Source organism: Callithrix jacchus, chromosome 14 (genome assembly GCF_049354715.1).
Source record: "Callithrix jacchus isolate 240 chromosome 14, calJac240_pri, whole genome shotgun sequence".
NCBI classification, from domain to species: Eukaryota; Metazoa; Chordata; class Mammalia; order Primates; family Cebidae; genus Callithrix; species Callithrix jacchus.
The window spans coordinates 6858130-6877132 of NC_133515.1; the positions used below are offsets into that span (position 1 = coordinate 6858130).

General features: G+C 50.3%; 1 protein-coding gene across 1 annotated transcript in view; it reads right to left on the reverse strand.

Annotated features, from left to right (window-relative positions):
- Positions 1-19003, reverse strand: part of FAM178B (family with sequence similarity 178 member B) — a 110936-nt gene that overhangs the window by 42581 nt on the left and 49352 nt on the right. The window contains exons 9-10 of the mRNA XM_054244524.2: positions 9198-9312; positions 2179-2272 (exon numbers count right to left, since the gene is read on the reverse strand). Coding sequence (XP_054100499.1) covers positions 2179-2272; positions 9198-9312 — 209 coding nt within the window. The remainder of the gene's footprint in view (positions 1-2178; positions 2273-9197; positions 9313-19003) is intronic.

The window sequence follows — 19003 nt, forward strand, 5'->3', positions numbered from 1 at the left end:
ATAGGAGCTCAGGAAACAGTGAGGCCAGGATTCGGGGCCCCTGCAGGGTCCTGAGTGGCAAGCACAGGTGTGGCAAGTGAGCTTGTCAGAGGCGTTTGAACCAGAGTGATTCCATCTTGAATAGGGACTGGGTAAAATAAGCCTGGGACCTACTGGGCTGCACTCCCAGGAGGTTAGGTATTCTTACAGGACAAGATACAGCTCACAAAGACCCCGCTGGTAAAACAGGTTGCAGTAAAGAAGCTGGCCAGATCCCACCAAAACCAAGATGATGACCAGAGTGACCTCTGGTCAGCCTCACTGCTCATTATATGCTAATTATAACGTATTAGCATGCTAAAAGACACTCCCATGAGCACCATGACAGTTTACACATGCCACGGTGATGTCATGAAGTTGCTCCATATGGTCTAAAAAGGGGAGAAACCCTTAGTTCTGGGTTTTGAGCAATTCTTCTGCCGCAGCCCTCCAAGTAGCTGGGATTACAGGCACATGCCTCCATGCCTGAATAATTTTTGTATTTTTAGTAGAGACAGGGTTTCACCATGATGGCCAGGCTGGTCTCAAATTCCTGACATCAGGTGATCTACCTGCCTTGGCCTCCCAAAGTGCTGGGATCACAGGCGTGAGCCACCCTACCCTGCCTATTCCTTTTTTTTTTTTTTTTCTGAGACAGAGTTTCACTCATTGCCCAGACTGGAGTGCAAGTGCAATGGCATGATCTCGGCGCACCACAAACTCCACCTCCTGGGTTCAAGCACTTGCTTCTCCTGCCTCAGCCCCCTGAGTAGCTGGGATTACAGGCAGGCACCGCCACACCTGGCTAACTTTTTTTTTTTTTTTTTTTTTTGAGATAGAGTCTTGCTCTGTCGCTAGGCTGGAGTGCAGTGGCATGACCTCAGCTCACTGCAACCTCTGTGTCCTGGTTTCAAGCAATTCTCCTGCCTCAGCCTCCTGAGTCGCTGGGCCTACAGGCATGCACAACCAAGCCCAGCTAATTTTTGTATTTTCAGTAGAGATGGGGTTTCACCATGTTGGCCAGGTTGGTCTCATGACCTCATGATCTCTTGACCTCATGATCCACCTGCCTCAGCCTCCCAAAGTGCTGTGATTACAGGCATGAGCCACCACGCCCAGCCATTTTTTGTATTTTTAGTAGGGATGAGGTTTCTCCATGTTCATCAGGCTGGCCTCAAACTCCTGACCTTGGGTGATCCGCCCACCTTGGCCTCTGAAAGTGCTGTGATTACAGGCGTGAGCCACCATGTCTGGCCTCCTTTACTTTCTTAAGAAACTTGCCTTCATTTTAGTCTATAGATTAGCTTCTAACTCTTTTTTTCTTTCTTTCTTTCTTTTTTTTTTTTTTTTGAGACAGTTTCTCTCGTTGCCCAGGCTGGAGTGCAATGGCACAATCTCAGCTAACTGCAACCTCCACCTCCCGGGTTCAAGAGAGTCTCCTGCCTCAGCCTCCCAAGTAGCTAGGACAATAGGTATGTGCCACCATGGCCAGCTAGTTTTTGTATTTTTAGTAGAGACAGGGTTTCACCATGTTGGCCAAGCTGGTCTCAAACTCCCAACCTCAGGTGATCTGCCTGCTTCAGCCTCCCAAAATGCTGGGATTACAGGTGTGAGCCTGGCCTCTTTTTCTTTTCTTTTTTTTTTTTTTGAGACAGAGTCTCGCTCTGTCACCCTGTCAGGCTGAAGTGCAGTGGCACCATCTCAGCTCACTAAAACCTCTGCCTCCCAGATTCAAGTCATTCTTTTGCCTCCTGTAATCCCAAGTAGCTGGGATTACAGGCGCCTGCCACCACACCTGGCTAATTTTTTTTTTTTATTTTTAGTTGAGATGAGGTTCCACCACGTTGGTCAGGCTGATCTCAAACTGACCTCAAATGATCTGCCTGCCTTAGCCTCCCAAAGTGCAGTAATTACAGGCATGAGCCACTATGCCCGGCCCCAATTTCTTCTTGAGCAAGATCCAAGAACCCTCTCTTGGGGTCTGGATTGGGAACCATTTCCAGTAACATGGTTTCTGTAGCATCTGGCCCACAGCCAGCAGTGCCTGCCGTGGTGCTGAGCTCGCTGGAGATGCTCTGTGACGCTCCCCAAATTAAGCTGCTGAATGGGTCTGGACTGAGAGCCGAGAGTGCCCTGAATGAAGCAGGCGGCTGGACTCACCTTGTAGATGTGGCTGAGACTGATGTCCAAGGTTACCTCTTGGGGAGCGTCCTGATGCTTGTTCTCACTCAGGCCAGCCTCGCCTGGAAGCATCCTACGGAAGACAACCATAACTGACGACAGGAAACCCGAGAGGTGGGCACGGGGGCAGGATCGAGGTTTGGAGTGGGACACCACTGTCCTGGGGCTGCTCATCTGCTGGGCACAGCAAATTCCTCCACACAGATGATCTCATGTAGTTTCTGAGGGCCAAGAATCCAGGGACAGCTCCGTTGGGTGGTTCTGGTTCAGGGGTCTCTCAGATGTGTCCATCAAGATGTTAGGCGGGGCTGAGCCTGACTGGGCTGGAGGGCCTGCCTCCCAGCTCACTCACATAGGCATTGATCCACAGGCCCCAGGACCTCTCCACAGGGTTTCTCCACATGGCTGCTGGTTCTCCAAAGACAGCAATCAGAAACAGAGGGAGAGAGAATATGCCCGAGACCCTAATATCCAGAATCTACAAAGAACTAAAACAGATTTACAAGAAAAAAACAAATAAGCCCATTCAAAAGTGGATGAAGGATATGAACAGACACTTTACAAAAGAAGACATACATGAGGCCAACAACCATATGAAAAAATGCTCATCATCACTGGTCATTAGAGAAATGCAAATCAAAACTACATTAAGATATTATCTCACGCCAGTTAGAATGGCGATCATTAAAAAATCTAGAGACAGCAGATGCTGGAGAGGATGTGGAGAAATAGGAACACTTTTACACTGTTGGTGGAAGTGTAAATTAATTCAACCATTGTGGAAGACAGTGTGGCGATTCCTCAAGGACCTAGAAATAGAAATTCCATTTGACCCAGCAATCCCATTATTGGGTATATATCCAAAGGATTATAAATCATTCTGCTATAGGGACACATGAACACGAATGTTCATTGCAGCACTGTTTACAATAGCAAAGACCTGGAACCAACCCAAATGCCCATCGATGATAGACAGGAAAAATGTGGCACATATACACCATGGAATACTATGCAGCCATCAAAAATGATGAGTTCGTGTCCTTTGTAGGGACAGGGATGAACCTGCAAAGTGACACAAGAACAGAAAATCAAACACCACATGTTCTCACTCATAGGTGGGTGTTGAACAATGAGAACACATGGACACAGGGAGGGGAGCATCATACACTGGGGTCTGTCTGGGGGAGATAGGGGAGGGACAGCGGGGGGTGGGGAGGTGGGGAGAGATAGCATGGGGAGAAATGTGATATAGGTGATGGGGAGGAAGGCAGCAAATCACACTGCCATGTGTGTACCTATGCAACAATCTTGCATGTTCCTCACATGTACCCCAAAACCTAAAATGCAATTAAAAAAAAAAGAATATCCCTCAGACTGAGCTGCAGCCTTCCATAATCTAACCTTGAAAGTGACATCCCATTGCTTCTGCTGGTCACATGACTTAGTGAAGAGGAAGCTACAGAACTGTGTAAACTCCAGGAACAGGGGACCCATGGGGACTCCTTGGGGACTGGCTTCCCCACGCTGCCATTCAGGTGAGGCCTCCAGCTTTAGTTTTCCAGGACTTGGGAACCAGAAAATAACACTTCCAATCCCACCAAAGGGTCTTCCTTGAGTCCTCCCTGGGTCTGTTAGACAAGGGTGACCCTGCATGCACTGAAACATGCACTACGTGGTGCCTGACATGGGGGCTGGCTTGCAAGTCAGCAAGTATGTCAGAAATCAGAATAAAAACATCCCTGAAAACCCCCTCCAAAGGTATCACCCTGAGCTGATGTGCTGCATGCTGACAAGCCCAGCATGGGGTTTCCCTGAGTGACGGACAGTATCTAGCTGAGCACCAGATGATGTTAGAGGCCAGGGCTAGGGAAAAAATAATCCCCCCTTTAAAAACTAAGCCACACGCAGGGTGGTGAGATGCTTACGGTGAGGGGGCCTTGGTGGGTCTTAGTGGATGGCAGTCTCATCACCCTTTCCACAAGCCTCCCTCCCTGACACGCACTCATGGGATGACAGCCTGGGTGGGATCACATTCACCTCTATGGCCGAATGTACATTGTTGATTTGAAGTATGTTAAGAGAGCTTATGGCAAGGCTCCCCTCTGCTGTCTCACCCACTTCTCCACTCATGAACTGGCTTAAAGTTCCCGCTAACAGTGGTAAGTGAAGATATTGATGACAATGGGTTCCATGCAGCCCCCCTGCCATGGGGCAAAAAGAGTGCTGCCCTATAGCTCCCGCTAAATCTCAGCTCTTCTCTGCCTGGCACTGGCGCTGAGCTCAGAGGAGAAAGAGATGTCTCTGAGGTACCAGGAAGTTGGAGGTGCCAACAAACCAAATTTGGTGGGGGAGTGGAGGCTGGGGCTGGGCTCAGCCCTTCTTCCAGATTTCAGCATTTATTAGGGCCACAACTGAATGGGTGAGGCTGGCATTTGCACATCTGGGCACAGGCTGGCCCCACACCAGTATGTGAGGGGGAGCTCTGGTTCATACCAGCCTTGAGTGGGCACTGCGCGCAGACATAGGCAGGTGTGCTTTCAGGTTTCTCAGCACAGGGCAGCCAGAGTCAACTTCAGAAAGCCTGTGGGAGAGAGATGCCACCAAAGGGAGAAGGCGTGAAGTGGTGACACGTGTTCTCTGAGCTGGGGAGGGGAGTGCGGCTGTGAGGAGCACCCTGTCCTCCTTGGGAAGAAATGCCAGACTTTCCAAGTGAATGCCTGGCTGGCTTACAAGCCAGAGCTCCAGAACTTTATGGGCCCACCTCTCAGGCTCATGGGCAATATAATGGGTGTCCTCTAATCCTTGTCTTTCAGAGGACTCACTTGACTGAACTGCTGGCATCTGCGGCTGCTGTTCTGAGATGCAGCATCAGCTGATCCCCAAAACTCCACCACTGCTCCCAGCAAGGGGTCATGGAGCCCAGGGGATTCAATGGCCCATCTGTCATCCCTGTTCCCCTCCTGGGCTCAGCAGGTTAGAGTGAGTTGATGGCCCCACCGTTGGACTCTATGAGCAAAGCAGCCTCATCGGTCCTACTCCTAGCTCCAGGGTCTGTGGCCAGCATCTAGGAACTGGAGTGTGTGTCTTGGACACACTGTTCAACACTCATTAATCTTATGAGGGACATGTCACTGGCCTCTACCTAGGTGTCTGCGTCTTCTTCTGCCAAAAGTTGAAAAAATAATGAAGTTACCATCTGTATGGCATTCTGACATTCTCAGAGGGAGGGCAGCAGGTACAGTGTATGAGCACCACCACTACCTTAACCAAGGGCTGCCTCCTTAACCAGTCGCCCCTGTGCTTGATAGGAAGCCCTGTCAGTGTTAACTGTCATATATTTAACCCTTTGGCCTCTTCACCAGACTGCTCCTTTGAAAACCAAGTGGCCAGCCAGGTGTGGTGGCTCATGCCTATAATCCCAGCACTTTGGGTGGCTGAGGAAGGCAGATCACCTGAGGTCAGGAGTTCGAGACCAGCCTGGCCAACATGTGAAACCCCATCTCTACTAAAAATACAAAAAAAATTAGCCATCACAGTGGTGCACGCCTATAATCCCAGCTACTTGGGAGGCTGAGGCAGAATAGCTTGAACCTGGTGGCAGAGGTTGCAGTGAGCCGAGATTGCACCACTGCACTCTAGCCTGGGCAACAAGAGCAAAACTCCATCTCAAAAAAAAAAAAGCTGGGCGCGGTGGCTCACGCCTATAATCTCAGCACTTTGGGAGGCCGAGGCAGGAGGATCACAAGGTCAAGAGATCGAGACCATCTTGGTCAACATGGTGAAACCCCGTCTCTACTAAAAATACAAAAAATTAGCTGGGCACAGTGGCGCGTGCCTGTAATCCCAGCTGCTCAGGAGGCTGAGGCAGGAGAATTGCCTGAACCCAGGAGGCGGAGGTTGCGGTGAGCCGAGATCATACCATTGCACTCCAGCCTGGGTAACAAGAGTGAAACTCCGTCTCAAAAAAAAAAAAAAAAAAAAAAAAAGAAAGAAAAGAAAGCAAGCTAAGTGGCCAAGGCTTCTGGCACCAGGCAACAGCTCCAGACTTCTGGTCTTCAAAGGCCAGGCCTGCGCACTGGTACAGGGCTCTGACTTCAGCTGGGCTTGGTAGTAGGAACAGCCTTAGAGGAAAATGCACAGCTACCTAAGGACCTCCTTTATGCTCCTGGGGGAGATGGGGGCACCTGACAAGGCCCTTCGGTGTGGCAGCGTAGGCACGAGCCCCTCTCAGCATGCTGATGAGCTCCCCTATCACCCGCTTTCCATTCACACCCACGCTCCATCCTTTCCCCTTCTCCCAAAACATCCTTCCATTTCCCCTCCCCAGTCTCATCACTGAGCAGAGGGCCACTGGTTCCGACAAGGTGGATGCCAGAGGATCTGTATGGCCCAACTGGGGAAGGACTGCATGTTTCTGAAAGGAAATCCAGAAGCACTAGATGGGAGATGTAATGGCTTTTAAGGAAATCTGAGACTAGGAAGAAATGGTGGAAGATTTGTCTTTCTCAAAGCAACTACGGAGACACCTAATGGGGCCAGGCACAGACGTCTGAGCCTAGACGCCTAGTGGGGCCAGGCACAGACGTCTGAGCCTAGACGCCTAGTGGGGTCTGGCACAGACGTCTGAGCCTAGACGCCTAGTGGGGCCATGCACAGACGTCTGAGCCCCTCGTTTTGAGCCCTGGCCATTGTGAGGTGCTGTGGGTACCCCAGGAGAAGCCCCACAGGCATCTGTTCCCCTGGATGGAGGCATCCCTGGAAGTCATCAGAAAAGAGATGCCTGGGTGGAGCCAGCTGGCACAAGACAGCCTCTGAGTTGGTGAGGAGCCAGGATGAGGACAAGGAGAAGATGGCCTGCTGTGGGGTTTCTCTCTCTTGTGGCCCGGGCATCCATGAAGGATGCTTGGGGAATCCCGTGCTTGGGGAAGAGATGCTTGAACCTCCTTGATGCTTCCTGAATACTCTAGAGGGGTCATCCTCCAACCCATGATACAACACAGCAGCCCAGGAAACCTACCCAGGCATTTTCACCATCCTCTTACTCCAGGGAAGACATAGAGAGGAGCTCTGGCCAGAAAACCCTCCCCAGCCCTGAGGGGCTTGGCAAGTGGTCCCCAGCCTGCTCCCAGAGCTGGGAGCAGGAAGTCACCCCTGTGACTATCAGCCAGATCCTTGGGGATAGTTCTGAATCCTGATGGGAAATGGTGTCAAAAGCCAGTCCAAAGTGTGGGGCCCAAAGGAGGCAGATGTTAAAATGATGTGTCTGGGGCATGACATGATGTGCTGGCAGCTCCCTGGGCCCTGATCTAGGACAACACGGCTCTGCTTTCCTCCCACACGAGGCTTAACTGCGCCTGGGAAAGCTGAAGTCTGCATGCCTGGGTTTGTGTTCCAAAGTACTTGAGATGATACGTTTAAAGAGCCACAGTTCTTATCCCTCCTGCCCGCTCTGCTTCTAGAGACAACAGATTTGTCCCACGCTGAAGGGCAGGCTGCTGTCAAATCCTGGGAGAACCAGGAAGCAGTAGGGGAAGCGGCTCTTTACAGAGTAGAGCGAGACCTGGTGGCTGTGTCTCCAGTGCTGCCTCCCACTCCCAGGCAGACACAGGAGCACTCATCACAGCAGTCACAAGTGGCTCTTCTGGACTCCATGGCCCTTTCTTGCCTCCGACATACATTTGTTTTTCTGAGTGTAATTCTTTTCCCTGCTCATCCAAGATGGTGTGAGGAGCTCTGTGCCAGGAGGAGGCAAGTGGCTCATTACATTAGACATGGAGCTGCAAGCTCTGGGAGGAAAGGGGCAGGAGCGCGGCAGGCTGGCACATGTGTGGGGTATTTATAGCAGAGCTGAGTGTGGTTTGGCTTGGCAGATAATTGCTAAACACAGTCGTGGAACAGGTTCTTAGGAGAGCTCCAACTTTCCATGCAGAGGAACATCTGCCCACTGAGGCGAGAGAATGGGGACCTGGCACCTCCTGGAGCTGAGGGATTGTCAGCGGGAAGCATTGGGGAAGTCCTTTATGACAGCACCCACACACCACCCCTAGCTTCAAAACACTCTGTTCCATCTCAAACCACCTTCTTTGAGGGTTCTCAAGAGTTTGGATGTGCTAAAATTTGTAGAACAAGATGATGGCATATAACATTTTTATGACCTTAAGCTAAGTCACCATCCGCCCACCAGAGCTATTTATGCATCACGTGGCGCTGTTCCCCACAGGCAGGGACCAGGCATAGGCAAATGATCATCGCTGTTCACCAGAAAGCCAGTTCCAGGCTCAACGGGGGCACTCACAACACAAAACTGAGGGTTGCGGGACCGTAAAAGCATGCTCTGCTATTCCTGAGTTGATACTAGGTAATCAGCCAAACAAGTGGCTTGAAGAGACTCAAGGGACTAAGATGTGTCTGCAAGGATGCTAACCAGGCTGCAAAGTCTGGGTTTCACCGGAGAGGAGGGGGCAGCAAGGGCTGAGTCAGGAAGTGCCAAAAACAGGCTTAGCCATCTTGGGTGCTTCCCATCTCCCTGAGGCTGGGAACATGGAAATTCCTTCCTGGTTTGATACTCAGATCCACAGGTGGGGTGTGTGGTTGTTCTGTAATTCCCTACACATGGGCTAGAGCCTGAGTTCAGCAACTTCCAAATAAATAAGAGAACAGGTGGCTGGGAGTGGGTTGGCTCACACCTGTAATCTCAGAACTTTGGGAGGTCGAAGCAGAAGGACTGCTTGAGACTAAGAGTTCAAGACCAACCTGGACAACATAGGGAAACCCCACCTCTACAAAAAATTAAAAAATTAGCCAGGTGTGGTGGTGCATGCCTGTAGTCCCAGCTACTCAGGAGGGTGAGGTGGGAGGATCACTTGAGCCTGGGAGGTGGAGCCTGCAGTGAGCTATGACTATACCACTGTATTCCACTCTAGGTGACAGAGCAAGACCCTGTCTCTTAAAAAAAACGAAAGAGAGAGAAAAGGCAGTGAGGAAGGAGAAGTACTCACCTGCCACTGTGCCAAAAGGGCCCCAGAGGGTAGAGGGCAGGACTGTAGGCACCCAGGCTGTGGAATGCCTCCCTGATCTCTTGCAGTGAGGGGCACCAGAGGTGCATGTCTTCATCTGTCAGACCAAAGGGGAGCAGAAAGTTAGAGCAGGGAACGGAGGGCAGGACACACCACTCCCACGAAGGGGGCTGGCCGTGACCCCTGGCCCAAGGTAACCACTTTTTGCCTTCTCTGACACCACAGGTGTTATCTGGGAAATGAAGCAACTGGTGGTTTCCAAGTACTTCTGGAGCTTTGTGAGTTTCAATGTTTTATTAAATGTTCTTTTAGCTGGTCTTCAAGGTATGGCTGCACTTGGGATGATTGTTTCCTGACCATTTGGCCACCCACATCAGGCCAGTGTGCTCGGGTGCCCATAGCCAAGTGACACAAACAGTCCTGAGCCAGAGGCCCCGAGCTGCAAGACTCACTAGACGCCAGGCTCACGTCCTTAGACTCCCCACTGCAAAGCACTGAGGCCAGCACTCAGCCCACACTGTTGCCTCTGCAGCATGCTTACTGCTGCAATATTTGGGCATCCCCTGGTTCACTGTCCCTGCTGGAAGCACACCTCACCTGCTTCCCATAGCCTGGGGTGTGTCTCCTCAGCAAGTGTGCACTATGGGGATCAGTTTCCCTGGACCAATTTAACCAAACATCCATGAGAAAATCTGACCACATTAACAAACGGAAAGAACCTTACATACTCAGGGCCTTTTCTTTTGTCAGACTAAAGACATTTTTACCAGTGGGAGAGTAGAAAGATAAAAAAGAATGTGTCAAGGTATCTTCTCCAAGGATGCCTGTCCAAGACATCCCACCCCACATGCTCTCTGCATTGCAAGCTCCCACACCCCATCCAGGGGCAGAGCCTGCATCTCTACCCTGCTCTCATTCCTCAACATTATCCGACTTAGGAGTTTACTTGCTTCTCTTCTGTCTCTCCCCGATAGAACAGAAGTTCCATGAGGGAAGAAGCCACATCTGTGTTGTCCATTTCTGTAGGCCCCATGCCTAAAAACATGGCTGGCACATGGAAGAATTAAAATGAGTGAATGGAGAGAATTCAAAACAAATTTGACCAAGTAGTACACAGTAAAGAGGGTGCTATGTTCTGAGTGTTATGTTCCCCCAAAGCTCCTATGTTGAAATTTAATCCCAGTGTGATAGCATCAAGAGGTGGGGCCTTTGGGAGAAAAATTAGGTCATGGGGGTGGAGCTCTCATAAATGGGATCAGTGCCCTGATAAAGAAAGGAGGTCCGAGGGAGTTGGTTGCCCCTTTTATCCTTCTGCCACATGAGGAATTGGCCAGAAGACCTCATCTTTGAGGCAGAGAGCAGCACTCACAAGATGCCAAATTTGCTGGTACTTTGATCCTGGACTTCCCAGCCTCCAGAGCTGTAAGCAATACATTTCCCAGTTTATAAATTACCCAGTCTAAGGCACTGTGTCATAGCAGCTCAAATGGACCGAGACAGGGAGACTAAAAACAAGTCATAAGATGGGTTGGCAGTATCCAGAAGGCAGATGTTAAATTTGACAATGGCTAAGGCATCAGAATCAAGAACCTGGAAGCTGGGTTAGGGACACATCAGAAGCACGTGCTTGAGCCTTCACCATTCTAGAGGGTGAGTGTCCCACCCTGAGGACCCACTTCAGCACACTTCACTGTGTGCAGGAACTAGCCAGGTGTGGAAGATAAGAAGGCAAGCTAGAGGAAACCTTGACCTCAGGGAGCTCACAACATAGGAGGGACAGAAGCTAGATAAAGAAATATAAGTGAGTGTGTTTATGAAAAAATCAAAGTGGGTAAAAGGTCTGCTCAGAGGAGCGGGAGTTACCTCAAGGTGCTGAGGGGACAGGGATATGAAATGTGGAAGGTGGAATGGGAAGTGAGGCGCAGGCCTGACAGAGATAGAAAGGACGGAGGCAAGGCAGCACAAAGCAGCATGGCATGTTCAGACTGGAGGCAGGAATGGGCACAGAGCAGGGAGGGATACAGTGGGGTGGGGACTTCCGCAAGGACCACGGCAAGAATCAGTTTCCTGAGCTGATTGAAAAGTTCTGGCAACAGTCCTGCCCAGCTGCAGTGCTGGCAGATGGCGGGCAGAGGGTCTCTGAAACCTGCCCAAGGACATTTCTTCGGCAGGCATCGAGTGTCTCTCTTTGGAAATGTATATGGGTTGGGACTCACCAAACAAGTAATTAGACTCTTGGAGGAGGAAAAACTTTGTTTGTTTGTTTTTTTTCCCTCTCTTGGGCAACTTAACAAGTAAAGAATGGTAATGATACCCCTTACTCACTTCACAAACGAGCTGGGAAGAATGAAGTCTGCAAAACACAGTAAGACTCCACTGGAAAGAGAGAACCAACTGTTCACCAGGGCCTTCGGGGGACTGTGCACGTACGTGCATGCACCTGTGGGTGGCAGATGAACTTTCCAGGGAGGGGAAGACTATCATCCTAGGGTGAGGCTCTGGGAGGCCCAGGTGGGCTGGAATCTCCTGCCAAGCAGCCTCAAATCTGAAGGGGGCTGTGCCCGCCTCCCCTTGAGATCCCTACCCTAGCCCATGCAGGGGCATCTTCTGCTGTGAAACTCCGACTCACAGGCAGTAGTGCCCACTCTGCCAGCCTCCAGAGAGGCGTCATCCCTTCTTCCCTCTCCTATCCAGCAACCGCTCCACAGCACAGCATAACCCGGGCCAAGGTGTCAGGAACAGTGTCAGAGGAGGGGCCGGGGAGGCCTTGGGACAATTCAGTCCCCATCAGCAGCCCTGGAGGTTGGTGAGTTGAGGACAGGAAAACACCACCCAGAGCCCATAATTAACACTGCCTAGAAGTGGGCCATGCGCTCAGCTTTTCCTGAACACTGTTTGTCCCGGATGAGGGCTTTCTGGAGAGCTGACACAGAGGAAACTCAGATACCAAGCTGCCAGGCTCCAGCTCCCCAACGCAGTTCCTCCAGGCACAGAACAGTTGTTTTAGGTGACGCCCAGGGGAGCATTAGAGCACTGTTTTTTAAAATGCCAGCATGGGCCGGCCATGGTGGTTCACACCTGTAATCGCAGCACTTTGGGAGGCTGAAAGGGGTGGATCACCTGAGGTTAGGCGTTCAAGACCAGGCTGACCAACATGGTGAAACCCTCTCTCTACTAAAAATCAAAAATTAGACGGGCATGGTGGTGTGTGCCTGTAATCCCAGCTACTCAGGAGGCTGAAGCAGGAAAATCGCTTGAACCCAGGAGGCGGTCTGCAGTGAGCTGAGATGCTGCCACTGCACTCCAGCTAGGCGACAGAGTGAGACTCCCTCCAAAAACAAAGCCAGCTGAAGAGCAGCCCCGAGCCTCTGGGCTCTGTGTAGAGGCTGTGAGTCTGCAGGTATCCCTTTAGGTCACTCTTCTGGGATGCAACTGATGCTTGAGGGTGAAGGGGAGATAGAGGAAGAAGATTGTCAGGCCTAAAATAAAAGTGACTTTTCCATCTGTGTCATGGAAGAAGCTGTTAATTCACTACCGTCCTCCTGGCACTGCTTATATGGAATGGGAAAACCATGCTCATCCCAACTCTTTGGCCACTGGAAGTGCCAGCCCCAGCTCAAGACCTGGCTCCTGCCCACCCCCCTGGCCCTCCCTCATGCCTCCCCCCCTTCCTGGGCCTTAGAGCTGTGGCGGGAGGGGGCAGGGTCTGCAGGCTCTGTTCTTGACCTCCCCAACCCCCAAATCAAACAGCTAATGAGCTTTGCTGGGTGGCTGCACTGGGAGGGCCAAGCAGCATCATCTCCTGAGTTCTGGTTCTCTGACCCTGAGATACCACAGGAGGAGGGCAGGTCCCCAGTAGCCTTAATGGCAATGGGGCCAGTGGGCTGGTTCCTAAAGCAAGCTACCCATCCCACTGAGTTCCATCCTAACTGGAGTACAGGGCTCACAATGTTTACAGGAGGCCTAAAATCCAATCCTTGCATATCCTCCCAAGTCTAATCACTTATCTTAGTGTGGCACTTTTGTACTTAAATTTAAACTTGTTTCAGTATTTCCAGCTTTAGTCAATTAGCTTTAGCTTTATTCATTTCAACTGTGCCTTCACTCAGCAAATGGAAGCAAACACCAGGTGCCGTTCTAAATGCTGGGGACCCAGCGGTGAACAGAACACAAAGCAGCTCTGCTCTCAGGATGCTGGTGTTGGGTGGGGGACACACAAGGCACACATAAAAGATAAATACACACAATGACGCTGGGTGGCATCTACAGCTTGGAGGACGGGTGGTCGGGGGACACTGGAACGCCCTGAGTGACTCAGGCAGCCTGGCAGAGACCTGAGGCCAGGGAGCACCGCTTTCTTCCAGACTGAGCAAGGAGCCCAGGGTGCTGGAGTGGGTGCAGGGCCCAGGGGTCGGGGGTGAGGATGGAGAGGCAGGTGGGGCGAGAGAGGGAAGATGAGCCGGCCTAGGAGACCAGGGCAAGGACCAGGGCTATGAAGGGAAGCCACTGGACTCATAAGCAGGCAGTGCCATTATGAAAAGGAGCCAGGTCCTCAACAAAAAAATCCTGTATCCCCAAACCATGACACATCCATCTTTTATTTTAAAAACATGCACATTTTGTTGCCCCGATGACAGTGTAAGCACAGGATGCAGGCAGATGAGCATTCTCCCAAATATGTGACACTGCCTCTCCCTGCAGAAAACTGTGTGCCTAGGGAGACTCAGGAATGCTGACTGCTTGCTGTTCTTGGTCTCTCTCTCACCGGCTCCTTTCCAGACCTGTACCCACATCCTTTTGAACCTTCTTTTTGCTTCTCCCTGCAGCCAGCTCCGAGGGTGCCTTCATTTTCCTTTTTCTCCCACTCACCCTGGGCCTGAGGCCTTTCCTGTGGTGCTGCTGACAACCTCCCTACCTTGCTGTAACCAACTCTGCACCTGCCAACACGATCTCCAGAGGCCCCTGGCCTGCTTACTCACAGGAGTGTGTACAAGGCAGGTGATGCCGTCCCCAGGCCACCTCTCCTTTCCCCTGCTCTTCTGTAACTCATACCACTGCCTGGTGTCACCTAATACCAGCAAGCACTCGAGGTCCCTGGTGTGTGGGACCAAGTGGCACCATGCCAAACCACAGAACGACTCCTATCTTCAAGGACCAAAATTAAAAACAAACAAAAACAAAAGAAAAAACCAACCCAGGCTTCAGTAAGCTAGAATTTGGTAGACAGGTCACAGCCGGTGCAGAGACCCGACTGTACCTGTAGGATCTCAGGAGCCTGTCTTTCTGCTCTGCTGTTCTTAGCATGTGCCTCTCATGCTCAAGGTCACATCATGGTCCAGCACAGCTGGTAAAGGCCCAGCTGTTATGCCTCAGCTCCAGACAGTCACCTTCTCACTTGGCCACCTAAGCATGGATTCTTGGTTGTTTTTAAGGATACAGGGCTCCCTCAGTATGATTCAGGAAGGTAGTAGTAGCAAACTACCCTCCCAACTTTGGAAAGCAAAAGGTTGAGACTGATTTAGACTCAACCAAAGAGTTTCCCAGTGATGTCCACAAATGAAGGGTCTACCAAATTCTTTCTCAGTTTGGATTTTTAGGTTTTGTTATTTTTGTTTTGAGACAGAGTCTTGCTCTGTTGCCAGACTGGTGTACAGTGGCACATCTCGGCTCTCTGCAACCTCTGCCTCCCAGGTTCAAGCAATTCTCCTGCCTTAGCCTCCCAAGTAGTTGGCATTACAGGCACACACACCTGGCTAATTTTTTTTTTTTTTTTTGTATTTTTAGTGGAGACAGGGTTTCACCATGTTGGCCAGGCTGGTCTCTAACTCCTGACCTCAAGTGATCCCCCAACTTTGGCCTCCCAAAGTGCTAGTATTAAGGCTTGGTGCCTGGCTGGCCCATTTGGATTTTTGAACCTTAGAGTTTTGAAATATGCCTGATCTCTGGAATAATATGAAACTGAAGACATCAAATGCTAGCAGAGAAGTGGAGCAGTAAGAACTTTCATTCAAGCCAGGCACGGTGGCTCAAGCCTGTAATCCCAGCACTTTGGGAGGCCAAAGTTGGGGGATCACTTGAGGTCAAGAGATCGAGACCATCCTGGTCAACATGGTGAAACCCCATCTCTACCAAAAATACAAAAAATTAGCTGGGCATGGTGGCGCGTGCCTGTAATACCAGCTACTCAGGAGGCTGAGGCAGGAGAATTGCCTGAACCCAGGAGGCGGAGGTTGCGGTGAGCCGAGATCGCGCCATTGCACTCCAGCCTGGGTAACAAGAGCGAAACTCAGTCTCAAAAAAAAAAAAAAAAAAAAAGAACTTTCATTCATTGCTGGTGGGAATATAAAATGGAACTTTGGGGAAAAAAAAATTTGGTAGCTTTTTACAAAGCTAAGCAGACTCTTTCCATATGACCTACCAATTGTGCTCCTTGGTATTTACTCAAATGAACTGTAAATTTATATCCACATAGAAAGCTGCACATAAATGTTTTTAGCAGCTTTATCCAAAATTGTCAAAAATTGGAGGCAAACAACGTGGCCTTGAGGAGATGAACGAATAAACAAACTATGGTGCATCTACATAATGGAATATTACTCAGCAATAAAAGAGGAATGACTTATCAAGGCACAAAAAGGCATGAGAAAACCTGAAATGCTTATTGCGGAGTGAAAGAAGCCAATGTGAAAAGACTACAGACTGTATGATTCCAACTATAGGACATCTGTAAAAGGCAAACCTATAGAGACAGTGACAGCAGCACTGCTTGCCAGAAACTAGGGAGGGGTGGCAGGGTGGTGAAGGGGAGGGGATAGGATAGGATGAACAGGTAGAACTCAGAACATTTTTTGGGCAATGAAACTATTCCATATGATAAAGTAAGGATGAACACATCTATACTTTTTTTTTTGAGATGGAGCCTCACTCTGTCTCCTAGGTTGGAGTGTAGTGGTATAATCTCAGGCCACTGCAACCTCTGCCTCACAGGTTCAAGCAATTCTCCTGCCTCTGCTTCCCAAGTAGCTGAGACTATAGGCGTGCACCACCACGCCCAGCTAATTTTTGTATTTTTTTAGTAGAGAGGGGATTTTGCCATGTTGTCCAGTGCTGGGATTACAGGCACCTGCCACCATGCCTGGCTAATTTTTTGTATTTTTGTAGAGATGGGGTTTCGCCATGTTGGCCAGGCTGTTGTTCTCCAACTCCTGACTTCAGGTGATTTGCCTACCTTGGCCTCCCAAAGTGCTGGGATTATAGGTGTGAGTCACTATGCCCAGCCAACAAAAGTATTTTTTAAAAAAATAATAACATGAAACCCCGTCTCTACTAAAAATACAAAAAATTAGCCAGACATGGTAGTGCGTGCCTGTAGTCCCAGCTACTCGGGAGGCTGAGGCAGGAGAATTGCTTGAAACCTGACAACGGAAGTTGCAGTGAGCTGGGATCATGACACTGCACTACAGCCTGGTGATAGAGCAAGACTCTGTCACAAATTTAAAAAAATAATAATAACAGAAGGAGGGGGCTTCTCCACACACGGTATCTTGGGCAGCACAGCAGACCTGGCAGTGTAAAGAATGATGGTGGTTGCTCTCGTCTCAATCAAGGACCCATGTGAGAACCTAACGCAGTGGTACTCAGACTTGTCTGTGCATTTATTTTTATTTTTATCTTTTTTGAGACACGGTCTTGCTCTGTTGCCCAGGCTGGAGTGCAGTGGCACAATCACGGCTCACTGCAGCCTTAACCTTTCAGGCTCAAGCCATCTCCTGTCTCAGCCTCCAGAATAGCTGGGACTACAGGCACGCACCACCATGCCCAGCTATTTTTTTTTTTAGTAGTAAAGACAACATTTTGCTATGTTGCCCAGACTGGTCTGGAATTCCTGAGCTCAAGCAATCCTCCTGCCTTGTCCTCCCAAAGTCCTGGGATTATAGGTGTGAGCCACCACACCCAGCCTGTTTGAGCATGTTGGAATCCCTTAGGGAGTGTCAAAAATTACTGCCACCTGTGCTCTATTCCCAGCAACTGTGGTTTAATTAGTCTGGGGTGTGAACTAGGTTTTGGAATTTTAAAAAAATTCCCAGTGTATCTAACACACAGCCAAGTTTGGGCTCCACTGAGCTAGGGAAAGCTGTGGCTCTCCCATGCTCTGGTGGATGACGAGGGTGGTGGGGGTGGGCAGGAAGCCTCAAATGCCAGCCCCAGCTCCCTTCTCACCCACGCATCTGAGGCCAACTGCCTGTGGCTATATTGCCACAGCCAGAGCCTGAGTACTGGGGGAGCTGCAAGCATCCTCCGATCAGTGTCTAAAAGAAGTGTTGGGCTGGGCACGATGGCTCATACCTATAATCCTTACACTTTGTGAGGCCCAGGTAGACAGACTGCTTGAGCCCAGGTGTTTGAGACCAGACTGGGTAACACAGTGAGACTGTGTCTCTACAAAAAGTACAAATAAGTTAGCCGGGCCTGGTGGCATGTATCTGTAGTCCCACCCACTTGGGAGGCTGAGGTAAGAGGATCACCCGAGCCCAAGAGGTTGAGGTCATGGTTGCAGTGAGTCATGATGGCACTACTGCATTCTAGCCTGGGTGACAGAGTGAGACCTTGTCTCAACAACAGAAAAGTGCTCTCCAAGTTCAAGTCACTTAAATTTATTTTGCAACTCATTTTAAAAGTGGGGGTTGAGAGTCCTGAGCTGAAGGGGTAGGCTAAGCTCCCATGACTGCCTGGCCACCTCTCCTGCAAGAGATTTGTGCACTTGGCCAAAGTCCTCAAAATCTGGAGCATCTCAGCCCCAGCTCCACATTAGAATCACCTGAAGGCTTTAAAAATTCCTGGTGACAGGAATTCTATTCTAAGGGAACGTACTCAGTAGTAACTGATGGCGGGGTACCTGAGGGTCCCCTTGTACAGGTGGTGGAATGAGTGGAGGGGACAGGAGCTGAGTGTACACAGACAGAGAGATTGGGGAGATGCCGGCTGAGCTTGGGTAAAGTATGCATGCCTGTCCCCACAGGGCCAACAGATCCCACGTCCTGAACTTGGAGGACTAGAGAGCACATCAGAGCTTGGCCGAGACACACAGCTCCACAGCCGACTGGCCACAAAGGATCAGAACAACTATCTGGAAAAGATGCTGCTGTCCATGGGGAAATGCAGGTATTTCTAGAGACCCACCCATTCGTTCAACAAAAACCACCTGAGTCCTACTGTGTCCCGGCTGACGTAGCTGCCAGGAACCCAACAGATAACTAAAACTAAAAGCAAAACAAAAACATGGTCTCTGCACTCTCGAGCTCACTGCCCATTGGGAGAGACAATATAATCAAAGAATTCATCATCGACTAAAGCTACAACGAGTGGAAGAGGGAGCCAAGCATAGAAGCAAGGGGGCTGCACGTGCCTGCAAGGCAGGCCTCCCTGAGCAGGTGATGCCAGAGAAATCCATAACTGAGAGGAAGAAATGCAGTTAAGAAGGCAAAGTCAGGGGGCTGCTGCAGGAAGGGAGGATAGTGTCCCAGGTGGAGAGGCTGGCACATGCAAAGGCCCTGTGGCAGAAGGAAGATGGAAGAAATGCAACGCAGCAAGGTTGCAGCACAGAGAGTGAGAGAGGGCGAGGTGAAATAAACTGGACAAGGGCTGGCCAACCACAGAGGAGATGGCGCCCACTGCATGCACAGCAAGGAGCTTGGGTGGGCATTCTAGCCCCCAACTACCTATAACATGGGAAAATAATAGTCTCTACTTGTAGGCTGGGCGCGGTGGCTCATGCCTATAATCCCAGC